The 26,950-nt window shown below is 42.2% G+C and overlaps 1 protein-coding gene and 1 pseudogene across 1 annotated transcript in view; one reads left to right on the plus strand and one right to left on the minus strand.

Annotated features, from left to right (window-relative positions):
* Positions 1-26,950, minus strand: part of DNAI1 (dynein axonemal intermediate chain 1) — a 61,156-nt gene that overhangs the window by 32,355 nt on the left and 1,851 nt on the right. Inside the window, exons 2-8 of the mRNA XM_065878735.1 lie at positions 11,822-11,854; positions 9,142-9,240; positions 8,897-8,977; positions 1,990-2,116; positions 1,600-1,706; positions 1,234-1,353; positions 164-223 (exon numbers count right to left, since the gene is read on the minus strand). Of these exons, the coding sequence (XP_065734807.1) occupies positions 164-223; positions 1,234-1,353; positions 1,600-1,706; positions 1,990-2,116; positions 8,897-8,977; positions 9,142-9,240; positions 11,822-11,854 (627 nt within the window). The remainder of the gene's footprint in view (positions 1-163; positions 224-1,233; positions 1,354-1,599; positions 1,707-1,989; positions 2,117-8,896; positions 8,978-9,141; positions 9,241-11,821; positions 11,855-26,950) is intronic.
* On the plus strand, positions 9,442-10,160 carry LOC136124461 (small ribosomal subunit protein eS27-like; annotated as a pseudogene).

The following is a 26,950-nucleotide window of genomic DNA, read 5'->3' on the forward strand; positions in this document are numbered from 1 at the left end:
CTGGAGTTCAGAGACTAGACAAGGAGCAGGGAGGTGGGTGGATGAGGAGGGCAGATTTCCAGAGGGATCCTTGACCACGCCAGTCTCCCTTGTTGCCAAGGGAGATAGACAAGGATGCAGAGGGGGAGGGAGTGATGGCTTTTAGGTTGGCCCAGGGTCTCACCTGATTGGCTGTGGCTGAAAAGTTTGTCCTGGCAGGAGGCTCCATCTGGCATTCTCGGTCCTAGAGAACAGTGACAACAGGTGACCCACAGAAAGCCCTCAACTCCTTCTCACTTAACCCAATGGTATATCCGCAGGAGAAGCATTTTTGTTGGAGCTGAGGAAGGGGTGGGACACAGCACTGGGAAATTAAAGAATGGTCTGGGCAAAGGACAAAATGACATGGTGAAAGCCTAAAATTTCCATCCAGGGCTCCTTCAGAAGCAGCCTAAGCTAGAAAGTAGGGGCAGTGAAGGCTGATTGTGCCAGTTTCAACCAGGAAGAACTCCAAGAGGGGGATGAACAGACCTGCAAGAACTCAGCCCTTGGCCAGACTCCAATGCTGGACCAGAGGTCAACCCCTGGCAGGCCATTGGGCTAATATTCCTCACCTTGAGAAGGTTTCCCCCTAATAGTTGGGTCTGTGACTCCACCAGGGGAATGCACCCCCTCCCCATTGTGTATCACCCAAATTACTGAACGTCAGCTTAGGGACTACAGAGGGTGGTTAGGAGCCGCCAAAACCCACCCTGTAGATTTCTGCCCTCCTTTCAGGTTGATTTGTGGAGAACACTGCCTTAACATACGTGAGTCTCTCACCTGAAACCCTGAGAGATTCTTTCAGCCTGGTACTCAGGGTCCTCCACACTTATGAGCCAGGGAACTACCAGCTAGTCTATCACGGAGACCATCAACTTCAGTCAGACTGGCTCCTAATCTTGACTCCCTGGCACATTCTGGCCTCCCCTTCCTTCCCCAAATCCTGACCTTCACTTCAAGGCCCAATTCAAGTTTCAGGCTCTCAGTAGAGCGATCCAGCCTCCTTGTTACTCCCTCTGAACTCCTGCCTGGATGACTTACTGGGACCTGAACACATGCTCCCAGCTCCCTCGGAAGAGCAAAACTCTTCCATCCGCCCTGTCACCCGCCAGGCTGAGGGCTGCTGGTGCTGAGTCAGGCCTGCTCCCTCCCCGCTATGCAGAGTGTGGAGCTGCGCGGGGAAGGGGCTCGGGGGCGGGGGGGTTGCTCTACCCGGAGGGGATTGTTGAAGGTCTGTGAGGCCCTCTCACTGAAGTTGAACTTGTTGGTGAGCTTTCGTTCCTTGGGCTGCTTAGGAGTCATCGATTCTTCTTCAGCCATTTTCTCAGGTGACTGGAAAGAAAGACCACAGGACCAGGCCTCAGCTGTGAGAAGGTGGTGGTGCAGGATGGGGAGTGGGGAGAAGTCGTGTCCTGGGATAGGATGGAAGTGGGAGAGAGTGATTATGCCAGAGGTGTTGGCACCTGAGGTCTCTTGACTTCTCACCTTCAGCCCCCAGCCCCGGCGAGTCACCCCTGAAGCCTCCAGCCATAGCTAGAGCGGGAAAGGGGTGGGATGGAGAGCAATATTATACTGAACCTCAGTGGCAGGCACATCTGTTTGACTCCCAGCTTCAGCTTCCTTGGGCTCCTCTTCTTCAAGGATTTCTGTTTCTGAAGTCACCACCTTGGCAGACTCCTGAGAACCTTGGTAGGATATTGGTGTTGAGCTCAAAGTCCAGCCCACTCCCCCATCCCCTGGAGGGGTAAGGCCTTCTTGGTTTCTGCCTTTCAGAGCTCGCCTTCCCCAGCGTTCTCCTTGGCCTGAGCCTCATGGGTTAGCTCCCAGACCTACCCAGGACAGCCAGCTGTTAGACTTTATGTAAGAAGAAGCTCTGCAAAGTTCTGGCTTAGCCATCTCTTCCCTAGAGTGACCAGAGAAAGGGGACCACGCTCTAGGCTGCAGCCTCAGGCTGCCCCAGAGGCTTACCTGCTGCTAACTCATCAAGGTAGTGCTGTCGCCGTCCTTCATCCGAGTCTTTGGGGATCAGGTTTCCGACTTGGCTGAAGTGAACTGCCAGTTGGTCCACAAAGCCAATTAGCTTATATGTGCCTTCCTAAGAAGAAAGGGGCTGAGTCAGACCAGAGGTCCCTGAAACGGCTGGAATCAGAATACAGTCTGCCTTTATTCTAAAGGCCTAAGATAGTCCATCTATTAACAGAATTATAACTTACTAAATCCTCAGTTAACCTGAAGTTTTCATTGCATTGCCAGTTTAAAGAAGAGAAAGCAAATAAAGTTTTTTTTAAGTTCTCATGAAGACTATTTTTGCTTTTCTTTTGTTTAAAAAAATTGTTTTTATATAGCAAGTTCTTATTGTTATCTGTTTTATACATATTAGTGTATATATGTCAATCCCAATCTCCCAGTTCATCCCACCACCCCCACCCCCACCCCACTTTCCCCCCTTGGTGTCCATATGCGTGTTCTCTACATCTGTGTCTCTATTTCTGCCTTGCAAACTGGTTCATCTGCACCAGTTTTCTAGATTCCACATATATGCGTTAATATACGATATTTGTTTTTCTCTTTCTGACTTACTTCACTTTGTATGACAGTCTCTAGGTCCATCCACGTCTCTACAAATGACCCAATTTCGTTCCTTTTTATGGCTGAGTAATATTCCATTGTATATATGTACCACATCTTTATCCATTCATTTGTCGATGGGCATTTAGGTTGCTTCCATGACCTAGCTATTGTAAACAGTGCTGCAGTGGACATTGGGGTGCATGTGTCTTTTTTTTTTTTTTTGCGGTACGCGGGCCTCTCACTGTTGTGGCCTCTCCCATTGCGGAGCACAAGCTCTGGATGCGCAGGCTCAGTGGCCATGGCTCACAGGGCCCAGCCGCTCCGCGGCATGTGGGATCTTCCTGGACCGGGGCACGAACCCGCGTCCCCTGCATTGGCAGGCGGACTCTCAACCACTGCGCCACCAGGGAAGCCCGCATGTGTCTTTTTGAACTATGGTTTTTTCTGGGTATATGCCCAGTAGTGGGATTCCTGGGTCATATGGTAATTCTATTTTTAGTTTTTTAAGGAACCTCCATAAGGTTCTCCATAGTGGCTGTATCAATTTACTTTCCCACCAACAGTGCAAGAGGGTTCCCTTTTCTCCACATCCTCTCCAGCATTTGTTGTTTGTAGATTTTCTGATGATGCCCATTCTAACTAGTGTGAGGTGATACCTCATTGTAGTTTTGACTCGCATTTCTCTAATAATTAGTGATGTTGAGCAGCTTTTCATGTGCCTCTTGGCCATCTGTCTTCTTTGGAGAGAAGTCTATTTAGATCTTCTGCCCATTTTTAGATTGGGTTGTTTGTTTTTTTAATATTGAGCTTCATGAGCTGTTTATATATTTTGGAGATTAATCCTTTGTCCATTGATTCGTTTGCAAATATTCTCTCTCACTCTGAGGATTGTCTTTTTTTTTTTGCGGTACGCAGGCCTCTCCCTGTTGTGGCCTCTCCCGTTGAGGAGCATAGGCTCCGGATGCGCAGGCTCAGCGGCCATGGCTCACGGGCCCAGCCGCTCTGCGGCATGTGGGATCCTCCCGGACCGGGGCACGAACCCGTGTCCCCTGCATCAACAGGCGGACTCTCAACCACTGCACCACCAGGGAAGCCCTGAGGATTGTCTTTTTGTCTTGTTTATAGTTTCCTTTGATGTGCAAAAGCTTTTAAGTTTCACTGGGTCCCATTTGTTTATTTTTAAATTAATTTATTTTATTTTTGGTTGTGTTGGGTCTTTGTTGCTGCACGCGGGCTTGTCTCTGGTTGTGGCGAGGGGGAAGCTACTCTTCGTTGTGGTGTGCAGGCTTCCCATTGCAGTGGCTTCTCTTGTTGCAGAGCACTGGCTCTAGGCATGTGGGCTTCAGTAGTTGCGGTACACGGGCTCAGTAGCTGTGGCTCGCAGGCTTTAGAGTGCAGGCTCAGCAGTTGTGGTGCACGGGCTTAGTTGCTCCACGGCATGTGGGATCTTCCCGGACCAGGGCTCAAACCCGTGTCCCCTGCATTGGCAGGAGGATTCTTAACCACTGCGCCACCAGGGAAGCCCCCATTTGTTTATTTTTGTTTTTATTTCCATTACTCTTTTAAATTTTTATTGAAGTATAGTTGATGTACAATATTATATAAGTTACAGGTGTACAATATAGTGATTCACAATTTTTAAAGGTTATACTCCAATTATAGTTGTTATAAAATATTGGTTATATTCCCTGTGTTGTACAATATATCCTTGTAGCTTATTTTATACCTAATAATTTGTACCTCTTAATCCCCTACCCTTATATTTCCCCTCTCCCCTTCCCCCTCCCCACTGGTAACGACCAGTTTGTTTTCTGTATTTGTGAATCTGCTTCTCTTTTGTTATATTCATTAGTTTGTTGTGTTTTTTAGATTCCACATTAAGTGGTATCATACAGTATTCGTCTTTCTCTGTTTGACTTATTTCACTTAGGATAACATCCTCCAAGTCCATCCATGTTGTTGCAGATGGCAAAATTTCATTTTTATGGCTGAGTAGTTTTCCATTGTATATATATACCACACCTTTATCCATTCATCTGTTGATGGACACATAGCTTGCTTTCATATCTTGGCAATTGTAAACAGTGCTGCTATGAACATTGGGGTGCATATATCTTTTTGAATTAGTGTTTCTGTTTTTTTCAGATATATACTCAGGAGTGGAAGTGCTGGGTCATATGGTAGTTCTATTTTCGTTTTTTGAGAAATCTCTATATTGTTTTCCACAGTGTCTGCACCAATTTACATTCCCACCAACAGTGTACGAGGGTCCCCTTTTCTCCATATCCTCACCAACATTTGTTATTTGTGGTCTTTTGATGATAGCCATTCTGACAGGTGTGAAGTGATATCTCATTGTGGTTTTGATTCGCATTTCCCTGATAATTAGTGATGTTGAGCATCTTTTCATGTGCCTGTTGGCCATCTGCATGTCCTCTTTGGAAAAATGTCTAGTCAGGTCTTCTGCCCATTTTTTAACAGGGTTGTTTGTTTTTTTAATGTTGAGTTGTATGAGCTGTTTATATATTTCGGATATTAACCCCCTTATTGGTCATATTATTTGCAAATATTTTCTCCCATTCAGTGGGTTGTCTTTTCATTTTCTCGATGGTTTCCTTTGCTGTGCAAAAGCTTTTAAGTTTAATTAGATCCCATTTGTTTATTTTTATTTCCTTTGCTTTAAGAAACAGATCCCCCCAAAAAATATTGCTACAATTTATGTCAAAGAGGGTTCTGCCTATGTTTTCCTCTGGGAGTTTTATGGTTTCCAGTCTTACGTTTAGGTCTTTAATCCATTTTGAGTTTCCTTTTATATATGGTGTTAGAGAATGTTTTAATTTCATTATTAGTTTATATGTAGCTGTCAAAGACATATTTTAAAATACATTCTTCCAACTCTGAGCAGCTCTGGATTTACCTATCACTGGCTCCTACATCCATGCCAAGGGATCCTGTCTCACCTGTCTAACCAGACCTCAGAGAGGTCACAAACAGTCATCACACACACCTGGCCTGGCTTTCTCTCCACTCTATTTAATGGATGCCAGGGCTGGATAGATCCTCAGAGATACCAAGTCCCCAGTCCCCCTGTTCCATACAAGAGGATCACAGAAATCTAGAAAAGATTTGGGTTAGGCACTTGTCAAGTCACACAAGGCACTTGCCCAGGCAACTGGGTTCATTACTTCTTCAACAAATAATTTTTGAATAGACACAATGTTATATTCTAGGTTCCAGAGATACAAAGCTTAGCAAAAGCAGATATGATCCCTGCTTTCATAGAGCCAATAGTTTTGTTCCTCTAGGCTGCCCCCTCTTTTTTTTTTTTTGAGGTACGCGGGCCTCTCACTGTTGTGGCCTCTCCCATTGCGGAGCACAGGCTCCGGATGCACAGGCTCCGGACTCACAGGCTCAGCGGCCACGGCTCACGGGCCCAGCCACTCCGCGACATGTGGGATCTTCCTGGACCGGGGCACAAACTCGTGTCCCCTGCATCGGCAGGCGGACTCTCAACCACTGCACCACCAGGGAAGCCCTAGGCTGCCCCCTCTTTGATCAGCATCCTAGTCCTAAAGTTGACTTTGAGACCAGGGGTCACTTCATTTTTCAAAAAAGTTCTTGCCAACCCTTTGCAAGTCATAGAGAAAATTATTACAGTTGTATGGCACACTGGGGTAAACTCACCAGAGAGGAAACCAACCCATGGGTTGGTACCAGACAAAGCTATCCCTGGAGGACTGCAAGAATCACTATTTCTGCATACAGACTGGGATGTTCTGCCTCAAAAAGTCACCACAAAGCTCTTCTTCTCTCAGTAACTCAGATGGATGGGAAGATGGGACAGTGCAGTGGTTAAGAGCATGATCTACGGATGTGGACAGAATTGGATTCAAATTTTGATTCTACTCCCTATTATCTGCACGATCTTGGGCTTAACCACTCTAAGCCTTAATTTCTTCATCTGCAAAATGAGGATAATAATTAATTTGCAGGATAGTTGAGTATTGAAAATAACGAAAGCAATCTATTAACACAGAGTCTGACACATAATACGTGCTCAATAAAAATAGTAGCTATTATTATGATGACGATGGAGGGTCCCACGGGAATAAATTATCCCTATAGGTATCATTTGAGATTTCACTGTCATCCTATCCCCAGTGGTGACTAGGACCTTCCTCGTCAGTTTAGGGATGGAATTCAGATCCCATTGTTTCTGTGCAAGGAGGAGAGGCATGCCTAGGTCCAAACCATCTGCCTCTTCAGGCCAGCACTTCAAGGGAAAGTAATAGCTTTGGAGACCTAAAGCTCTTGGATCTCAGTGAAGGACCAATGAGATGGAGGCCAGCTCTGTGGGAGGATGCCAGTCAGGCCTGGGAGGCTTTAGAAGGTTTCATGAGGTGAGCCTGCCTGGGAGTCTATGGCTACCCAGCTGACAGTTGACTCACAGGAATCTCTTCTAATAACTGAGCTTCCCAGGGCCCCAGAGAGGTACATTGACACCAATCCTCTGCCCGTAGCATGCCTCCCATGGCTGGCACACTGAGTCCTAAAGAGACTCTCTTTCAGAGGTCAGGAGAACAGGAGCCCATAGAGTGTATCACAAATCCAGCATAAGCTCAGGGGGGCGAGGCAACTTCTCTCTGCCCATCCCATCCCCTGCCCCTTTACAGGCTGCCTAAGGGATGCCATTAGCACAACTCAGGAGTGGAACCTCTCAAGAAATATGCTGGATTTGTCCTAACCTCTTTGTGGAGGGGGCTGACTACTCAGTCTTAAATAAGAAGCAGTGTGTTAAAAAAAACAGTTCACAAGGGAATTCCCTGGTGGTCTAGTAGTTATGACTCAGTGCTTTCACTGCCAGGGCCTGGGTTCAATCCCTGGTCAGGGAACTAAGATACCACAAGCCATGCAGCATGGCCAAAAATACTTGTACATGAATGTTCATAGAAGCCTTGTTCATAATGGCCAAGATGCAGAGACAATGTAAATGTCCATTAATTGATGAATGGATAAATAAACTATGGTAGAGTCATAAAATTGAATCTAGTTTGGCAATAAAAAAATGAAGTACTGATACATATTACAACATGGATGAACCTTGAAAACAGTATGCTAAATGAAGGAAGCCAGCCACAAAAGGTGACATATTGTTTGATGCTCTTTTTATGAAAGAGAATGTGGCAGAACAGGCAAATCTGTAGAGCTGGAAAATGGATTAGTGGTTGCCTAAGGCTGGAAGGAATGGAGGACTGGGGAGTGACAGCTAAGAGGTATGGGGTTTCTTTTGGGGGAAATGAAAATGTTCTAAAATCGATTGTGGTGATAGTTGCATAACCTGTGAATATACTAAAAGCCATTGAGTTATACACTTTAAAATGGATGATTGACTGGATAAGACACAATGATCTTTTAATATATTTTTCTAATACTAGAGAATATCTGCTAATTCAGCAAATATCATAAAATTCTTAAACACTAATAATTGAAAACTAAATACCATCTTTTAAAAAAATAAATGGGTGATTTTATCTCAATATGTAAATTATATCTCAATAAAATTGTTTTTAAAGAAGAGAAAGAAACTGCTAATAGTAGTTGTCCCCAATGAAAGGAACAGGAGAGGGAGGTTTAATTTCCATTGTATTTTCATTGCTCTTTTTACTCTTAAAATTAGTACCATGAGTTTCTAGATTTCTATTATATATTCAAAACTCTGTATGTGTGTGTCTGTATGTATAGATATGTGTATGTGTATATATATGTATACTTTTTTTTTTAAAGAAGCAGTGTAATGTTGCTTTAGAGTCAATCAAACTAGTTCAAATTTTGCTTTGAATCCTGGCTGTGTGACTTTTGTAATTTGTTTTATCTAATTTATCTTTGGTTTCTATAAAATAAAGATAAAAATAGTTCCTATATCAAAGAAACCTGAGGATTAAATGAGATATCCTATATAAAAGTTCTAATATAGGACCTGACACTGGCACACTGGCTTCTGGAGACCCAATAGTTGATGTTAGTGACAAACACACTGTATACACTGGAAAAGTATTTTTCCTACCAAATTATTCACTTCAGGATTCCTGAAAAGAGTGGCTCTGCAGGGCACTTTAGCGAGAATGAAGGGAGATTCATCAAGAAACTTCAAAATCTCTGGAAAACTCCATGTAAAATCTCAGGGTTTCAGCCAAAGACCTCATTTTAAAGGTGATCTCTATGAGAGCTGAGAGGCTTTTGCAACACAGCAAGTCACCAAGGCAAGAAGCACCTAGAGGCCCCTGCCCCAGAGAGGATGACTTACCTTGAAGCTGTACCTGACGATGTTCTGGGGTGCGTGTGGGTTGTTGGCTGTCAGAATCCGGGTGAACTCCTCCTTTAGCTCCTAAGGGAGAGAAATGCCAACAGGGTCAAATGTAGAGGGCCCCCCACCCCCTCTGATGATTCCCCTGGATGTCAGCAGACATCTCACAACCTAGATTCTGGGCACAATACATCTCTGAGGCTGGAGGAGGTGGAAGGAGCGAGGGTAGGATGTTGCTTACTTACTGCATCAGTCAAATCCAGTTGGTCAGGGGGTCTAACTGTGGCTTTGGACTGGGCCCATTCATCTGTCCCTTCCCCTACTTCGGTCCCTGAATCTTCATCCTGGACAAAAACTTCATGTGAGAATCAAGAGTGCCTGACCTGCTTAGACAAGCAAGCGGTGCTGCAGATAGCCCTTTCATTCGCAAATCCTCCCAGAAGCCAAGCTCTGTCCCAATACATAGAACACGAAACATGCAACAGACCACTCACGGAAGAGCCTGAAGGAACTGCTCAGGCCAGAGTTCTCATTGCCTGGAAGATTATGGCCACCTCAGCCCTGGGGTTCTGGACTTAGCTGGAACATTGTGGTGGGTCTTTGGCCCCAGTAGTGGGACCAGAAGAGCTGGTTCCTCCTTACTGCTTCCCATACAGCCTGGACGCTAATAGCCAGGACCAACTGTGAAATGACACCCAGCTGTTCTTTAAGCTACTTCAACTGTAATTCACATTTTACCTTCCAATTTGCCACCTTAAGTTTACTCTTACAGCAATACTCCCAGTACTTGGTAACTTTAAGCCTCATAGTCCCATCAAAACCTTGGAGCAAAAAAATCTAGAACTAGAAGTTTTCCCCTACCCCGATAGACAGTTAAAAACCTTGCCAAAGTGGCCCATGACATAATAAAAAATATTCACCCTCACTGGCAATCAAAGATATGCAAAATAAAACAATGCAATTTGTTCACTATTAAACTGGTGAAGGGTGGTGACAACCTCCCCACGAGAACATGCAGAGGATCTCCTTCATCCCTCTCTAGAAGAGGAGAAGAGGAAACACAAAAAGAAGCACCTGGTGCAGAGCCCAAATTCCTACTTCATGGATGTGAAATGCCCAGGATGCTATAAAATCACCTACCGTCTTTAGCCAACATGCACACACAGTAGTTTTGTGCGTTGGCTGCTCTACTGTCCTCTGCCAGCCTGCAGGAGGAAAAGCAAGGCTTACAGAAGGATGCGCCTTCAGATGGAAGCAGTGCTAAAAGCACCCTGAATCAAGATGAATGGGAAACCATCCCAATCAATACATTTTGGATACAACAAACAAACAAAGCAAAACAAAACAAAATCTGGTGAAAACTAAATCCAAAACAAACAAACAAAACCAATATCCAGCGTTGGTGAGGTTGTGGGAAAATGGACATCCATAAATTAGTACAACCTTTCTAAAGAGCAATTTGGAAATATTTATCAAAAGCCTAACAAGTATTTATACTTTTTGACCCAAATTTCTATGTATAGGAATTTATGTTAAGAAATATTCGAGGATATGCCTGAAGATTTAAATGCATGAACGTTTGTTGGAGGATTGATCATAATTGTAGAAAAGAGGAAATATTTAAATATCCAACAGTGGGGCATGGTTGAACAAAATTATGGAATGGCCTTAATGAACACATAGTAAAATATTATGCAGTAATTTTATTATTTTTTATTTTTTTAAATAAACATTTATTGGTATCACTTATGGTAGAAAAAAGTTCCTACACCAGATGCACATGACCCAATTGTTAAATAGAACATTTTCAAGGTGAACACACATCCTTAACCCAGCTTTTTTACCCACTTTTGATGATAGCCAATTCTTCCTTGCCCCCCACTCTGAGATATGTGAGCAACTGCTAATGAAAAGCAGTAAACAGCCACTTGGGCTATATAGCATTTTCAACTCCACTCCAAGGTGAAGATTCCAATTACATTCGAGCTTAAGTTCTCTCAATTTTCTCCTAACGAAAGTTCCTGAGTCAAGTTATTTACAATATTACATATGCAGTAATTTTAAATGATGCTATGAAAGTATATTTATTGGCAATGGAAAGTACTCTAAATATATTATGTAAAAAACAGATTGTAAAATAACATACAGTTTGATTCTATTTAAAAATAAAGGGACTTCCCTGGTGGTGCAGTGGTTCAGAATCCACCTGCTAATGCACAGGACATGGGTTCAAGCCCTGGTCCGGGAAGATCCCACATGCCACGGAGCAACTAAGCCCGTGTGCCACAGCTACTGAGCCTGCGCTCTAGAGCTTGTGAGCCACAACTACTGAAGCCCGCGCACCTAGAGCCCGTGCTCTGCAACAAGAGAAGCCAGCGTAATGAGAAGCCCACGCACTGCAATGAAGACCTAATGCAGCCAAAAATAAATAAATAAATTTATTTTTTTAAAAAATAGAATCCGCCGGCCAATGCAGGGGACATGGGTTCGAGCCCTGGTCTGGGAATATCCCACATGCCACGGAGCAGCTAAGCCCGTGCGCCACAACTACTGAGCCTGCGCTCTAGAGCCCCTGAGCCACAACTACTGAGCCCACGTGCCACAACTACTGAAGCCCGCACACTGTAATGAAGAGTAGCCCCCGCTCGCCGCAACTAGAGAAAGCCCGCGAGCAGCAACAAAGACCCAACACAGCCATAAATAAATAAATAAAGTTATAAAAAAAAAACATGTAATTTTTACATATGCATATAAATATCTGGGAGGATACAGCATCATACGTTAACTAAGAGGTTTCCCAGGGTGATAGGCTTAAGGGTGATTTTAATGTTCTTTTTGCTTTTCTTTAAAAATATATAGCTAATATTTCAACAGAAGAAATGCTATTAGCTTCTTGCTGAGAAACTGTGTGGTCTCAGCACTTACTCTCTTCCTGGCTCCTCTGCCCACATTGATGCTCTGAAAAAAGAACAGAAACAGAAGGTAAGTCATAAGTGAATCTCCATGGGAATGTCAAAAACAGTATTACAGGGGGGCTTCTGCCCAGGGACCTCAAAGACAAAGGACATTGAACTTCCCCAAGTCTCACAAACAGTGAGACTTGGTAACAGGTGCCCAGCCAAGGAAGTCCTATATCTGAGGCAACCTGATTCCAGCATCAGTGGGACTGACCCATGAAGAGCAACCAGGTGACTTAGCGCCTGGCATTTCTTATTTGCAACGAGTTCAACAAACATTTTTTAAAACTATATACTAAGTGCTCAGCTCTGTACTAGGCATTAAGAGGATTTTGAAGGCAGATTATATTCATAAATATTTGTTTATGATGAAGGTTTGGGTACTTTGTTTTGTACGTGGCTGTCTCAGAATATAGTAGGTGTTCAAAATACTTATTGAATACATGCATGAATGCCATCAAACACATTAGTAATCATGACCCTGGGAAAAATATTTTTCCTTAGCCTGTTTCTTCATCAATAAAATGCATAAGATTGGATATGATGACCTTCCAATTCTAACATGCTAAAATTTTATGTTCTCAAGAACAGCATGCTTGATTCAACTTGATAAACATTTCTTGAGCATCTACTTATGGTCGGGGACCTAAGCAGTGGGACAAAATGATGAGAGATGAGGTCTCTACCCACGTTTGCTCAGAGTCCGTGAAGGTCCGATAAGTGTGATCAGTGCTCCTTATTTACTCACTCGCTTACTCACTCAGCATATGTTCTTTTGAAAGTCTGCTCTGTACCAGCAGTAGAGACGTGTGACCAGGGTGCTATAGGAATGCACGGAGGCACCTACCCAGCGTGGGTGCACAAAAAAGATTCCCCGAGGTGGCTATTTCTTAGCTCAGTATCAAAAGAAAAGTATGGGTCATCCAAGTGGAGAAAATGTTTTTCAGAAAGGCTTTTCAGATGAAGAAAGCAGCATGTACAATGGCAAGAGCAGAACAATAACAGAGATAGTAAAATGTTCCCCCAAACAAACCAACCAAAACTCTGCAGTATGTGAGGTGATGGAGCAAGGTGAGCTCAGGTGATGGAGCAAGAGGGAGATCAGTGGAGGCTGGAGATGTGAGGGAGGGGCTCTTGGAAGAAGCAGGTCTAGAGCCCTGAAGGAGGGGTCAAGCTAGCAGAGAAGCCAAAGAGCACATGTTGGTGGCAGCATGGCACACTGGGCAGAGACCTCGGCTCCCAGCTCTTGCTGACCACCTGTGTGATCTTGGGGAGGTCTCTGGGCCTTGGTTTCCCAAATGCAAAGTGAGTGAGTTAGATGGAAAGGGCCTCATAACTTTTCCGTGGCAGGGTCTGTGGGAGAGGCTTTGATGGCAGAGGGGAAAAGGATTCCAGGGGGAAAGAAGGGCATGTCTCAGCTTGGGCAGGGATTGTTGCTGGTAGGGAAGGCAGCAGGATTCAGATTTCTGCCAGGTTGCCAAGGTTTCCAGAGATGAGAACCCTTCTCTGAGGCTAAGCCACATGAGCCAGAAAGCTGCTTTCCTTTGAAGAGCCTCTGATCCCTAAGGTAACAAGATGGAAGTGTCGTAACATCCAACAGCTTTCTGGCCCACAGCAGAGTACTGGAGGGCCAACCCCAGCCCAAGCTGCCAGCCTTAAGTAGGAAACGAGATCCAGTTACCATTGCCCCCCGTAAATATGTCTGTAAAACATTTATCTGGCAATAAAAGAACTGACAAGGCAATTTGAGTGTAATTGGTTTTGGCAGTTGGAAATATTTCAATTAACATACTATAAAAGCCACACTACAATAAATGAAAAACAGGCCAATGAAATCAGCTACAGCCCTGACTTCCCAACCATGGCAAAGGAGACTGAATGTCAAGTTGCCACTTTGGGCCCTTGGTCTTTCAGAAGGAGAAGTCTGAGACAGACAAGGCTGAATTCCTGAAAAGCTTTTGATGGTTCTTCCCTGAAGCTGTCAAACCGCAGAAGAAGAAAGCCCAAAGTCCCTCCTCTGGCCCTCAGAACTCTGTCATCCGGCTCCACGTCTCCATTCCAGCCTGCTCTCCCGCCACTCTGAGATGCAGCCCAGCAAGGCTACTCACATTTCCTGAGCTTGGCCTCTGCTTTCCCACCTTTGCTTTTACCTTTCCTCTTGCCAAGAACGCCATCTTACCCTTCTCTCTCCCTGCTCCCACTATCTCTGCCTAACCAAACCCTACCCATCTAGCCTCCTAGTCCATTATCTACTCCTGACCTTTCTCCTACCTCCCTCTATTCTTCCTGTCTTCACTCTGAGCAAGGCTCTGCCCCACCTCCCGTCACCACCATAAGCATTGGCTGTTGCGAGATGAAGGATGAAATGTAACTTCAAATAGACACTCTGTTGTCTCTGGGTTTTGGTCTACAAAAGGGGATAGTATTATGAAAAGAAACATAATACTGCGGTGCACATCAGAGGAAGCTGGGAGACTCCAGCAAGCGAGTATCCTTATCGCTTTTAAAAATTTTATTTATTTATTTATGGCTGCATTGGGTCTTCCTTGCTGCGCGCGGGCTTTCTTTAGCTGTGGTGAGCAGGGGCCTACTCTTTGTTGCAGTACGCAGGCGCTAGGCGTGCGGGCTTCAGTACTTGCAGCATGAGGGCTCAGTAGTTGTGGATCACAGGCTGTAGAGCACAGGCTCCGTAATTGTGGCGCACAGGTTTAGTTGCTCCGTGGCATGTGGGATCTTCCCGGACCAGGGCTCGAACCCGTGTCCCCTGCATTGGCAGGCGGATTCTTAACCACTGTGCCACCAGGGAAGCCAGTATCCTTAGCTTTAAAATGGGCATCATAAAAATACCCTCTGAAGACAATCATAGGCCTGTTATGAGGATTAAATGAGTCAACACACATAAAATGCATAGTGTGGTGCCTGGCCAGAGTCTGTGCCCAATAAATGATAGTTGGTAGCATTATTATTCCCATTTATAGACCCTGCTCTGCCATCAGCCACAGGGGATCGGTGTGGCCCTTTGCTTACTAAGAAGCACTTGCCCTAGGGATGACTAAAAGGCTTCAACAGCTCACATGTCCACCCAAGAGTTCAATGCTGAAACTTGTTTGTTCCTGGAAAGAACAACTCTTCGAAGCGTGCAAACGCACAGATGCTGCATCCTCCTTCCTGGGGCCCAGGAGACTCTGTTTACCATTTCAGTTGTCTTGGTCCTTATTTTAAAACTCACTAACAGGATTCCATTAAGCTAAATTGAAACTAAATACCTCACCAGCCTGCAATTTCCGTTTCTAAAAGGGTAAAAGCTCGTAGTCCCAAAGGAACAGTAATTCACCAAGAAATCTTCCTCCAGCTACATCGACTGCCTTTCAAATCCTTGAGCCTAGTGCAGTGTCTCAAGCACACAGAAGGTGCTCAATAAGTATAGTTGAAAGAGATCTCAAAATTTTGAAACACTAGATGAAGGGTAACAGGCATTATCATACACTGTTGTGGGTATGCCAATAGACACAAAATTTTTATAGGGTTATTTGGCAATACCTGCCAAAATTTCAAATGCAGATACCCTTCAACTCAGCAACTCTGCTTTCTTGCATTTTTCCTATAGAAATAGTAATACATATGCATAAGATGTATGTACAAAACTGCTCGCGAAACCATCTTTGTGACATTTTTACAATGGGAAAAATCCTAAATATTCATTGATAGGGGCCTAGTTAAATAAATTATGCTATAGCCATTCAATGGGATATTATGCATATTTTTAAAAGAATGAGGTAAATTTTTATGTATTATTATGGAAAGCTCTCCAAGCTTTTTTATTGTTAAATAAAAAAGCAAGTTACATAAACAGATGACCCATCTGCTTACTTTAAGAATGTGTGTGTATGTGTATTTGGATGTACATACAAAATTTCTGGAAGAATATATAGATTCTGTTGACAGTAGTTGGGTTCAGGGAATGTGACCAGGGATTGTGGGGAAGGGAACCAATACTGTTCACCTTATACTCATTCTCATGGTTTTAATATTTTAGAAGTGAATGTTCATTAATTTTTTTTTTTTTTTTTTTGGCTGCATTGGATCTTTGTTGCTGTGCATGGGCTTTCTCTAGTTTAAAAGTGAATGTGCATTTAAAATGCTAATTAAGAATTTAAAAAATTAATACAGTTAAAGAGGGTTTTTTTTTTTTTTCCTATTAATGCAATGTTAGCACAGTGCTCAGAATGCTGACAAAGGAACATGAGACCAAGCTCATGCCTTCCTGGAAGCCCAAGAGGGAAGAAGCCAATGCTATGGGACTCTTCCCAGATAAGGCTACAGAAGGCAAGGCAGGGTAGGGTTTAAAATCTGAAGCTCTAGAGTTAGCCTTGGCTGGATTCCTGACTCTGCCACAAACTATATATGTGACCTTGAGCAAGGTATTTAGTCCCTAATCTTCATTCTCTCATTTGTAAGGCAGAGAAAAATATTAGTGCCCTCCTCAGGTTTGCTGTGAGGATAAAATAAAACAATGCATGATGAGAACCTTACTCAGAGCCCAGCGCTCAGTAAGCGCTAAAGTAACAGTGGCAGTGTTATTATTTTACTATTCTATCATGGTCTGCTGTACATGGCAATTGAATCTCATTCTGAGGGCATTTATTGAATAGCTGAAAAGGGTGTTGTCCGGGTCCCATGAAGTCCTTATCAGAAAGGAAGCTATAAATCTCAGGGTGTCACAACAGAGGGATGAAAATAAAAATACCTTCCCTTAGGACTTCCCTGGTAGAGAATCTGCCTTACAAGGCAGGGGATGCGGGTTTGATTCCTTGTCAGGGAACTAAGATCCCACATGCTGCGGGGCAACTAAGCGCATGCGCCACAACTACTGAGCTCACACACCTCAACTAGAGAGACTGCGTGCCACAAACTACGTGCCCTGGAGCCTGCGCACCACAACTAGAGAAGAGAAAACCCACAGACCACAACTAGAGAGAAGCTCGTGAGCCACAAGGAAGAGTCCGCACGCTGCAACGAAAGATCCCGCATGCCGCAACTAAGACCCAACCCAGCCAAAAATAAATAAATAAATATTAAAAAAAAATACCTCCCCTTCATACAGCACCTTTCAGGTTACTAAACACTTTGGAGTGCATCATCTCATTTGGCCCTTATTCTAATCTTCTGTGGGTGGATGTTGAGTTTCATCAACTTCTTTTCTGAATCTATTATGATATGTCATAGGGTTTTTCTCCTTTTTTTCTGTTAATGTGAAAAAATATGTTGATGGGGTATTTACTGTTGAGCTAACTTTGTCTTACTGGGATAAACCTCACTTGGTCAGATATATTATCCTTTTTATATATTGCTGGAACAGATATGCTAATGTTTTGTCAGATTGTTTTGCATTTATGTTCATGAGGGATATTGGCCTATCCTTCTCTTTTCTTGAAATAGCTTTGATTTTGATATCAGAGTTATATCAACATCATCAAGTAAGTTAGGACTCGTTCCCTTCTCGTCTATTTTCTCTAAGACTTTGTGTAAGATGTGTTATTTATTCCTTACATATTTGATAGAATTCATCAGTGAAACCATTTGGCCTGGAGTTTCTTTGTAGGAAGGTTTTAAATTATGAATTCAATTTCTTTAAGTAAGTATGGTCTTTATATTTTCCATTTCTTTTTGTGTCAATTAAGGCAAACTGTTTTTCAATAAATTTGTCCATTCAAGTTGTTGAAGTTATTGCCATAAAGTTGTTGATAATATTCCTTTACTATCCTTTTTAATATCTGTACAATCTGTAGTGATATCTCACTTTTCATTCCTGATATTGGCTGTTGTGTTTTCTTTTTCTCTTGATGAGCCTTGCTAAGTTTTCTCAATTTTGTCAATCTTTTCGAAGAACCAACTTCTGACTTTGTTAATTTTCTGTATTGTTTTTCCTCATTGTTTCTAAGAAACAATAAGATAAATAAATTAATTAATACAATAAATAGAAGTGATGAATAGATTTTGCTTCTATTATTCTGGATTTAATTTGCTCGTCTTTTTCTATTTTCTTAAGATAGAAACTTAGAACATTGATTTAAAATCTTTTCTGAAATAGGCATTTAAAACTATACATTTTCATTAAGTACAACTTCAGCATGACCCCCCAATTTGTGATGTTATATTTTCATTACCATCCAATTAAAAATGTTTTCTAGTTTCCCTTGCACTTTTTTTTTTACATTTAGAAGTGCATTCTTTAATACCTAAATATTTGGGGATTTTAAGGATACTGCTATTTATTTTTAATTTAATTCCATTTTGGTCAAACTATTCTTAGTTTGATGAGATTCTTTCTGACATGGATGCATGTTGAATTTGAATTGAATGAAAATCTGTAAGATATTAATCTTTTGAAATGTATTGAGACTTATTGTACGTCCCAGTGTATGGTCTATTTTTTTGAACATTGTGCAGTTCTTAGGTTCTATATTAATTAGGCCAAGTTGGTTAACAGATCTACATCTTTCAATTACTGAGAGAAGAGTGTTAAATCTCCAACTGTCATTGTATATTTTTCTATGTCTCCCTTTAGCTCTGTTAGTTTTTGATTTATGTATCTTGAAGTGCTATTAATAGGTACATACTCTTTGTGATTTTATATCACCTCTTGAATCGACAGTTTATCATTATGAAATGTCCCTATTTGTCTTTGGAAATACTCCTGGTCTTGAAGCCTACTTAGTTCTGATAATACTACAGCCATGCAGCTTTCTTATGCTTGTTATTTACATGGTGTGTTTTTACACTCTTTTATTTTCAAATTTTCTATGTCTTTACATTTAAACTATATTTCTTATAAGCAGCATATAGTTAGGTCTTGCTTTTTTCCCCCCCCTAGCTTGATAAACTCTGCCTTTTAATTGAAAGTGTTGGTGTGGTTGTCTTTACCATATTGCCCTTTGTTTCCTACTTTTCATCTGCTTTTTCCTCTGTTCATCTTCTGTCTTCTTTTGTGTTAATTGAGTTTTTTAGTATTTCATTTTATTTTCTCCATTGGCTTTTTAGCTGTGCCTTTTTGTATTAATTTCTAGTGGTTGCTCTAAGGTTTATAATATGCATCCTAAACCTGTTATAGTCTAATAAGAATAAATAAGATACCACTTCATATTTCACAATGTAATAACCTTATCACATCTTAATTCTATTTACCACCACAACCTCATCTTTGCCCTGTTGTTGTCACATATTTTATTTCTATATATATTACAAGCTTCACCTTACAATGGTGTCATTTTTGCTTTAAACAGTCATAATCACATCTTAATTCTATTTATCACATCTTAATTCTATTTACCACCACAACCTCATCTTTGCCCTGTTGTTGTCACATATTTTATTTCTATATATATTACAAGCTTCACCTTACAATGGTGTCATTTTTGCTTTAAACAGTCATATGTCTTTTAAGAAAATTAATAGAAGCAAAAAAAAATCTAGTATTTTATCTTTAGTCACATATTTACTATTACCAGTGCTTTTTGGTCCTTTCCATAGATAGAGTTTCCATCAGGTGTCATTCTCCTTCAGCCTAAAGAACTTTGTTCTGTACTACTTGTAGTGAAGGTCTGCTGATGACAAATTCTGTCCACTTTAGTTTATCTGAAAATGTATTTATTTAACCCTTCTTTTTGAGGGATATTTTTGTTGGATATAGAATTCTGGCTTGACAGTAGTTTTCTTTCAGTGCATAAACTATGACATTCCATTGTCTTCTGACTTCTCTTGTGTACAATGGGAAGTCAGCCACGATCGTATTATCCCACTCTATGCATTGTGTCATTTTTTCTCTGGCTACTTTCAAGATTTTATTTTTATCCTTGGCTTTCAGTATTTTGACTGTGAGGGGACTACGTGTGGTTTTCTTTGTATTTATACTGCTTGGGGCTCACTGAGCTTCTGATAATTCTATATGTTTTCCACCAAATTTAAGACATTTTTGACCATTATTTCTTCAACTATTTTTCCCCCTCCTCTTTTTCCTTTTGGAATTCCAACTACTTACAAGTTACAGATACATATATGACATATTACCACAGGTCACTAAGGCTCTTTTTTTGTTTGTTTTTGTTTCTTTAAATTATTTTTAAATTTTTTGGTTGCGTTGGGTCTTTGTTGCTGTGCGCAGGCTTTCTCCAGTTGCGGCAAGCGGGGCTACTCTTCGTTGTGGTGTGTGGGCTACTCTTCTCATTGCGGTGGCTTCTCTTATTGCAGAGCACAGGCTCTAGGTATGTGGGCTTCAGTAGTTGCAGCATGTGGGCTCAGTAGTTGCAGCATGCAGTTCCTAGAGTGCTCGGGCTTCAGTAGTTGTGGCACATGGGCTCTAGGGCGCCCGCAGGCTTAGTAGTTGTGGTTCAGGGGCTTAGTTGCTCTGCAGCATGTGGGATCTTCCCAGAGCAGGGATCAGACCCATGTCCCCTGCATTGGCAGGCAGATTCTTAACCACTGTGCCATCAGGGAAGTCCCTCTTTTTTGTTTTTCTTTTTTTCTTATTTATTTATTTTTATACATATTAGTGTATGTATAATAGTGTATCTATTTTATAGATATTAGTGTATACATGTCAATCCCAATCTCCCAATTCATCACTCCCCCACCCCCCGCTTTTCCCCCTTGGTGTCCATATGTTTGTTCTCTATATCTGTGTCTTTTTTGTTTTTTAATCTTGTTTTTCTCTATTCTTCAGATTGGATAATTTCAATGGATCCATCTTCACTTTCACTATTAGGCCCAGCCAATAAATTTTTCATTTCTGATATTTATTTTTCTACTGTTTCCATTTTTGGGGCTTAGATTCCCCACCCTTTTTTTTTTATTTTATTTATTTATTTTTGGCTGTGTTGGGTCTTGGTTGCTGCGCACAGGCTTTCTCTAGGTGTGGCGAGCGGAGGTTACACTTTGTTGTGGTGCGTGGGCTTCTCATCGTGGTAGCTTCTCTTGTTGTGGAGTATGGGCGCTAGGCATGCGGTCTTCAGTAGTGGTGGCATGTGGGCTCAGTAGTTGTGGCTCGCGGGCTCTAGAGCACAGGCACAGTAGTTGTGGCGCACAGGTTTAGTTGCTCCGTGGCATGTGGGATCTTCCCAGACCAGGGCTCAAACCCGTGTCTCCTGCATTGGCAGGCAGATTCTTAACCACTGTGCCACCAGGGAAGCCCTCCCCATCCTTTAAGTCAATATTTTCTTTTAGTCCATAAATGTATTTTCAACAACAACTGCCTTAAAGTCATTGCCTGCTAATTCCAACACTGGGTTATCTCGCTGGTATCACTGTGCTCTCCTTTGGATCTCTCTCCCTGAGCCATGATTGAGAAATTGACCCAAGGCAGAAAGCAAGGATAAACATGTGACTCATGTTGGGTGTTTTCCTTCCCTTAGCAATGGGGGAATGCCTAAACCAGTTGCCTCATATATTGTGTCCAGGATTACAGTTGTTCATAGTGGGATGGCAAGTCCAGCATGAACTGCTCCATCATGGCCAGACTATGTCTCCTATATCAAGGTCTTTAAAAGTTATACATAAAGTATGATACATTTAAAAATTCATTGCAGAAATGTGCTATTAAAAAAAAACAAAAACAAAAAACTTTTGTAAAGGACAGGACCTTTTGTAATATAAATATCTGCCCTGAATGGAGGCAATGGATTGGAAAAAAATCTGAGGCCCTTTCCGCACAATGTATGAGAAAGGTTTATCAGAAGCAATGTAGAAGTTATTTTGGAATAAAGCAGGTTATATCTTGCATGGGAGGAGCCAAGGAAAGACAATACCTCCTTCTAAGGAAATTGCCCTGCTCACAGCTTTGGCTGCTTGGAGAGTCATAGGATCTTATCCCTCCCTGATACAGCCTAGCATGAACATGTAAGCTGGGGAAAATCAGATTTCTTCTCCAAGGGTTTGAATTGGGACTACAGAGAGAACTCGTGGGTGGATGGAGACATTGATGGAGATCCTTGTGAGATAGAAGAGGCCAGAGTGGCCATGATGAGCTGAAAACACATTAAGTTATGAGGAAGCTGAAACCATAGAAAAGTTGGCTGCTTAGGAAATGAAAATAGGGAATGAAATATAGTTGCTAAGAAAATTAGAGAGGCCATAAGAGATATAGAGAAAGTAATTAGTACCTATATCTGTTTCAGAACCAATAGTTTTCCAATTCTAATTCTAGGTGTTTGTAATACCTAGAATTACAACCCCCCACATACACACCTTCCCCTTCACCCTTTCCACCTTTTACTTGAGGTAACCTGAGTGAGCCTCTATTCTTTGCAACTTACAGAGCTTAGCTAAAATATATGTGCCTTAGTTTGCCAGGCTCATAAAAGGCAGGAGAGGTAGGATGGGCTCAGGCATTCCAGACAGAGGGAACAAAACCATTAACAAAGAGACAGAGGCCTGGAACCAAGTGTCTGTCCAGGGATTAGCAGATTTGTTCTATCCATTTATATTCCAATTTGTTCCAAAGCAAGATTTGAGGCTGAATGTACGACACATGGAAAAAATAAGTAAATGAGAAAATGGATGTGAGGTAAGAATAGAAATAGGAAAATAAACTTAACATCAGGAGTAGGGATGTTAACAGAATTTGGTGCTTTGGCTAGAACAAAGGAGGCATGAGCTGCTTCTTCTGCAGGTCCAGAAGGGAAAGTTAGGGTTCAGAGTATTACAGTACATACGTTTCCATCAGTCACTTATTTACTCATCTACTAATTCATTCATTTGTTAATCCTCTACTATGTACCAGATGCTAGAATGACAACTAAAGAAGAATAAAGGTTGAGTTAGTCCCACTCCAAGGTTCTCACATCTAGGAAGTGAGATAAATGGAAGACGTAAACACACCATACAAACCAGAATACAGCAACTCTATGAACAGGACAAAGTGTTGTGAGATACAAAGAAGCGAAACCAAAGTTTGATCAACAGCCATGTCCTTTGCACGTTTCTTCCATACAACGCTGTCTCAGCGATTGGGAAGATTGAACACTCCATAACAATTCCTAACTGGCAGAAAACAATTTCATATGGCTTGTTCACAGCTGGAGCCAGAGAACCAAAATTACTCTTCAGCAACAGCTTGCAGGTTGCAAAGCCCAGGGATAAGCACAAGACACCTTTGCCATTATTATTCAAGTACCTGCCATATACTGAGTACTAACAATGTGCTAGGCTCCACGGTAAACAGGAGAGGAGACCAAGTTCTGGCCTCAAATGCTCACAGCTGTTTTGTAATCTGATAATTGTGCATGACAAACCTCAGACCATAACTCTCAAGATAGCATGACTGTAGTCATAACAAAATGGAACAGCCATTGGCAAGATCTGTTTTCTAGTTATCACTTCCAGAATGAATTCTGTAACACTACTAGGGGAAGAGCAGAGAAAACTCTCTCAACTTCCTGTCACTAAGCCTCTAAATTATCATCATCTGCATCCATCCCTTCCTCCTTTCTCCTTTTCTGTTACAAAGTGTTTCACCTCTTGTCCACAGCTGATCCACTCCCACCTCCTCAGACACTTGGCTCTAGTCTTCATTTATCTCCTTCATCTTAAACTTCCCTCTATCTATGCCAGGCAAATGCCTCCCCTCAGCATTTAACATATTCAAGTCTTAATTTCATCTCAAAAAAAAAAATCCTTGTCTACATGGTCTTTACTATCTTCTTAGCTCAATTTAGTCTGGCTTTTGTCTCTAAAATTGTTCTTTCCAAGGTCCCGCAATGACTTACTAATTATTAAATCTAATGGTTGTATCTAGTTCTTACCTTCATTAGCAGATGCAATATGACTGACCATGTAACCTATAAACACTAGAAACTCTCTATAAACACACTCCTCCCCAGAAGGACATTATTCTTCCTTGTAGTCTTCTAACCTCTCTGGGGTCAGTCCTTCTTATCCTACATGTTGGACTCTTGTCCAAACCTTAAATCATGTTGTTCCTCCTAGAAATCTTCCCTGATTCCCCCAGAATCAGTGCTAGGATCTCCTCCCACATGCTTCCATTGAGCCCAATGCTACTTCCTCAACCACATCCCATCATTCATTCAACAATCGTTCACTGAGAGCTTCAAACGTGATGGCCGCTGTGTTAGGAGCTCAGAATACAGATGTGCGCAAAAACATCCACAGGCCCTGCTCTCAAGGTGCTCACAATCTAATGGGAGAGACATACAATAATCCAATGATTACACAAACAAGTGAATAATTACACCCTGGGATGCATGCTGTGGAAGAAAGGATCAAGGGCAATGAGACTATAAATAGAGAAACTTAACTCTCTTTTCATTAACAGGGCAGGGGGCATTAAGGCGGTTGTGGGCACTGACCCTGGGGCTGGAATCTTAAGAGTGAGTACATGTGTGAGGGAGGGAGGGCATGAAGAGTGTTCCAGAAAGAAGGGACAACACATAGAACAGACGTACAGAAATAATTGGAAGAGCGTTAACAAGTTAAGGCTTAGAGATCCAAGCAGGCCTCAGCCCATACAGGCTCCTGAAATGTTATCTAAAAATTTGGTCCCTCTCCTAAGAGCAGTAGGAAGTCACTGAAGGGTTCTGAGGGAGGGATGACATAATCAGATTGACAGCTTGAAAAGATCACTTGGTACAGTGTAGAGAATGGATTGGAAGGGACATGAGTGGGCGAGGGGAATACTGGTTACAAGGCTTTTACAGCCTTCCAGGTGAGAGATGATGGTAGGCAGGGCTAGCAGGGTGGCAGTGAATAGGAAAAAAGTGGTCTGATTTGAGAGATTTAGGAAGTAAAGGGGCACAGGATCATATCTAGGGCTTAAAGAAGGTAAGAGGTTGAGGAAGGAAGGATGTGAGGGAGTGAGGATGACACGGAGGAGAAGGGTCACAAGAGCAGGGATCTTACTTTGGACAAAGTATCAACTTCCCTTAGATTCTGCTCACCTCCTCCTGTCCTTTCTTCTATGGATCCCAGGACCAGTCATCAGATTCAAAATCTCTGGATCATCTAAGACTCTCTTCTGGCCTTGCACTGACTCCTGCCCACTTACCCCTACCCTAGTCACACCTCATCAAGATCAATATTTCTAAAAGTATTGTCCCAGAGGGCTTCTGGAGAGATCACAAAATGATCCAAAAATGCAAGTCTTTTCTTTGGCTCCTACAGGCGACTGAAGCAAAATGCCAGACTTTGATTTTTTTTTTTCATGGTAACTGAGTTATAAAGGAATACTAAAACTTGTTAGTCATAAACTAAAATTAGCCTTTAACTGGAGTTCACAGAAGACTCTAATTCAGTCCTCTACTAAGAAGTCTGCCTGCCAGGCAATGTTTGGCAATGATGCAAATCTCCTCTTGCATATACACATGCAGCCAGTTGGAATTCTTGAAATTTTCAGGAAGGACACTTTTTTATTGGGATATTAGCAGTGATGTTTTGAGCTGGTCATGGTTTATGGTGCCTGACATTCATGAATTTTAATTACAAATTATGATTCATGGAGCTTCATCATGATCAATCTAATATGCCATGATTATTTGATTAACCCTCTGGAGTAGAGGGATACATGTCTCTAACCTTATTTCCTGCCATTTTCCTCCTCCCTTCCTTGCTGATCCAGAACATGTGTAAGCAAGCTCTCATCTCAGGAACTTTATACTTGCTATGTCCTCTGTCAGGAATGCTTCCCCCCCAGATACCACATAGCTAATTCCTTCACTTCCTTCAGATCTTTCTCAAATGTCACCTCCGTGAGGCCTCCCCTGACCGTTATGTTTAAATCATAATCTTCTGGTTCCCTGAACTTCCTAGTCCATTTCCCTGCTTTATTTTTCTTTTTGACACCTATCACCACCTTATAAACTATATATTTTACTTATTTGTTTATTGACAATTTATCTCCAACTAAAAGATAAGCTCCATGAGAGCAGGGATTTGCGTTTGTTTTGTTACTATATCACCAATACCTAGCACAGTGCCTGGCATATAGTAGATGCTCAATAAATAATTGTCAAATGAGAATATTTATATCATCAGAATTTTTGTCCTCTTAATTTCCAACACCCAGCTCTTAAGGCATGGGTACGTGTGGTTCAAATGTGAACCATTCATAGCCCTGCTACCAAAGCAGATATAAACATAAACCCAGAAAAGTATGCTTCTACAGTGACGTTTCCTTGTTATCACTCCCCACCAATCTCCTCATCCCAGCATCAACCCTTTCTATCCTTCAAACTCACTCAGATCAAAATTTCCAAAGAACAATTGGAAGCATTCAGAATTCATATTCAACTCATTTTCAGAATTTAATATATTCCAGGCATTGTGCTAGGTTCAGGGGAATCAACAATGAATGAGACAGACCATCCTTGCCAACAGAGTTTATAGTCTAGTGGGGATATCACCTTATCCTGACTCCAGAAAGGCGACTTAATCCCTTATAGGAGAATATGATGGGCAAACTGAGATGTGATGGATGAAGGAGAGATTTGGGGCAGGGTGGCATGGAGCAGGTGGCAGCAGACTGAACAGACTGTACCAGGCAGGCAGTGGAAACAGCAATTTCAAAGGCCTAGAGGAGAAAGATAGTGTGGATGTCACTCTCCAGGAAGTGAGGGCAGTTCAGGGTGTGCTGGGACTGTGGAATCGTCACAGAGCGATGATGAGATCTGAAGTAGGGTAGGTAGCAAAGGCTAGACCTGGCAAGGCCTTGTAGGCCATACTAAGCAAGTTGGACTTTTGGGACTTTATTCTGAGAGCAAGAGGGAGCCAATAAAATGTTTGATCAGCGATACAAACAATGGAGTTTAAACTCTTCTCTGCCCCCTAACAAACCCAATCCTGACCTTCCCTCTCCACTGTGGGCATCCAAGTCATAGCTGCCCACTCCCTGAAGCTTTTATGCTGCTCCAACCTGCATGTCTCTCTCCCTCTCAGCCCCAGGGATCCCATCCTCCCTTATCTTTATATGCCTGTGTTCTGTCTCCCCAACTGAGTTCCCAGACGACAGGGACTTCTCAAGGCTCTCAAGGCAGTCCCACACCCAGCTCACCACTGATACAGACTGGGCCTCAATGAGACAAGAGGGTGATGA

This window comes from Phocoena phocoena, chromosome 6, assembly GCF_963924675.1.
Source record: "Phocoena phocoena chromosome 6, mPhoPho1.1, whole genome shotgun sequence".
In the NCBI taxonomy this organism is placed as follows: domain Eukaryota; kingdom Metazoa; phylum Chordata; class Mammalia; order Artiodactyla; family Phocoenidae; genus Phocoena; species Phocoena phocoena.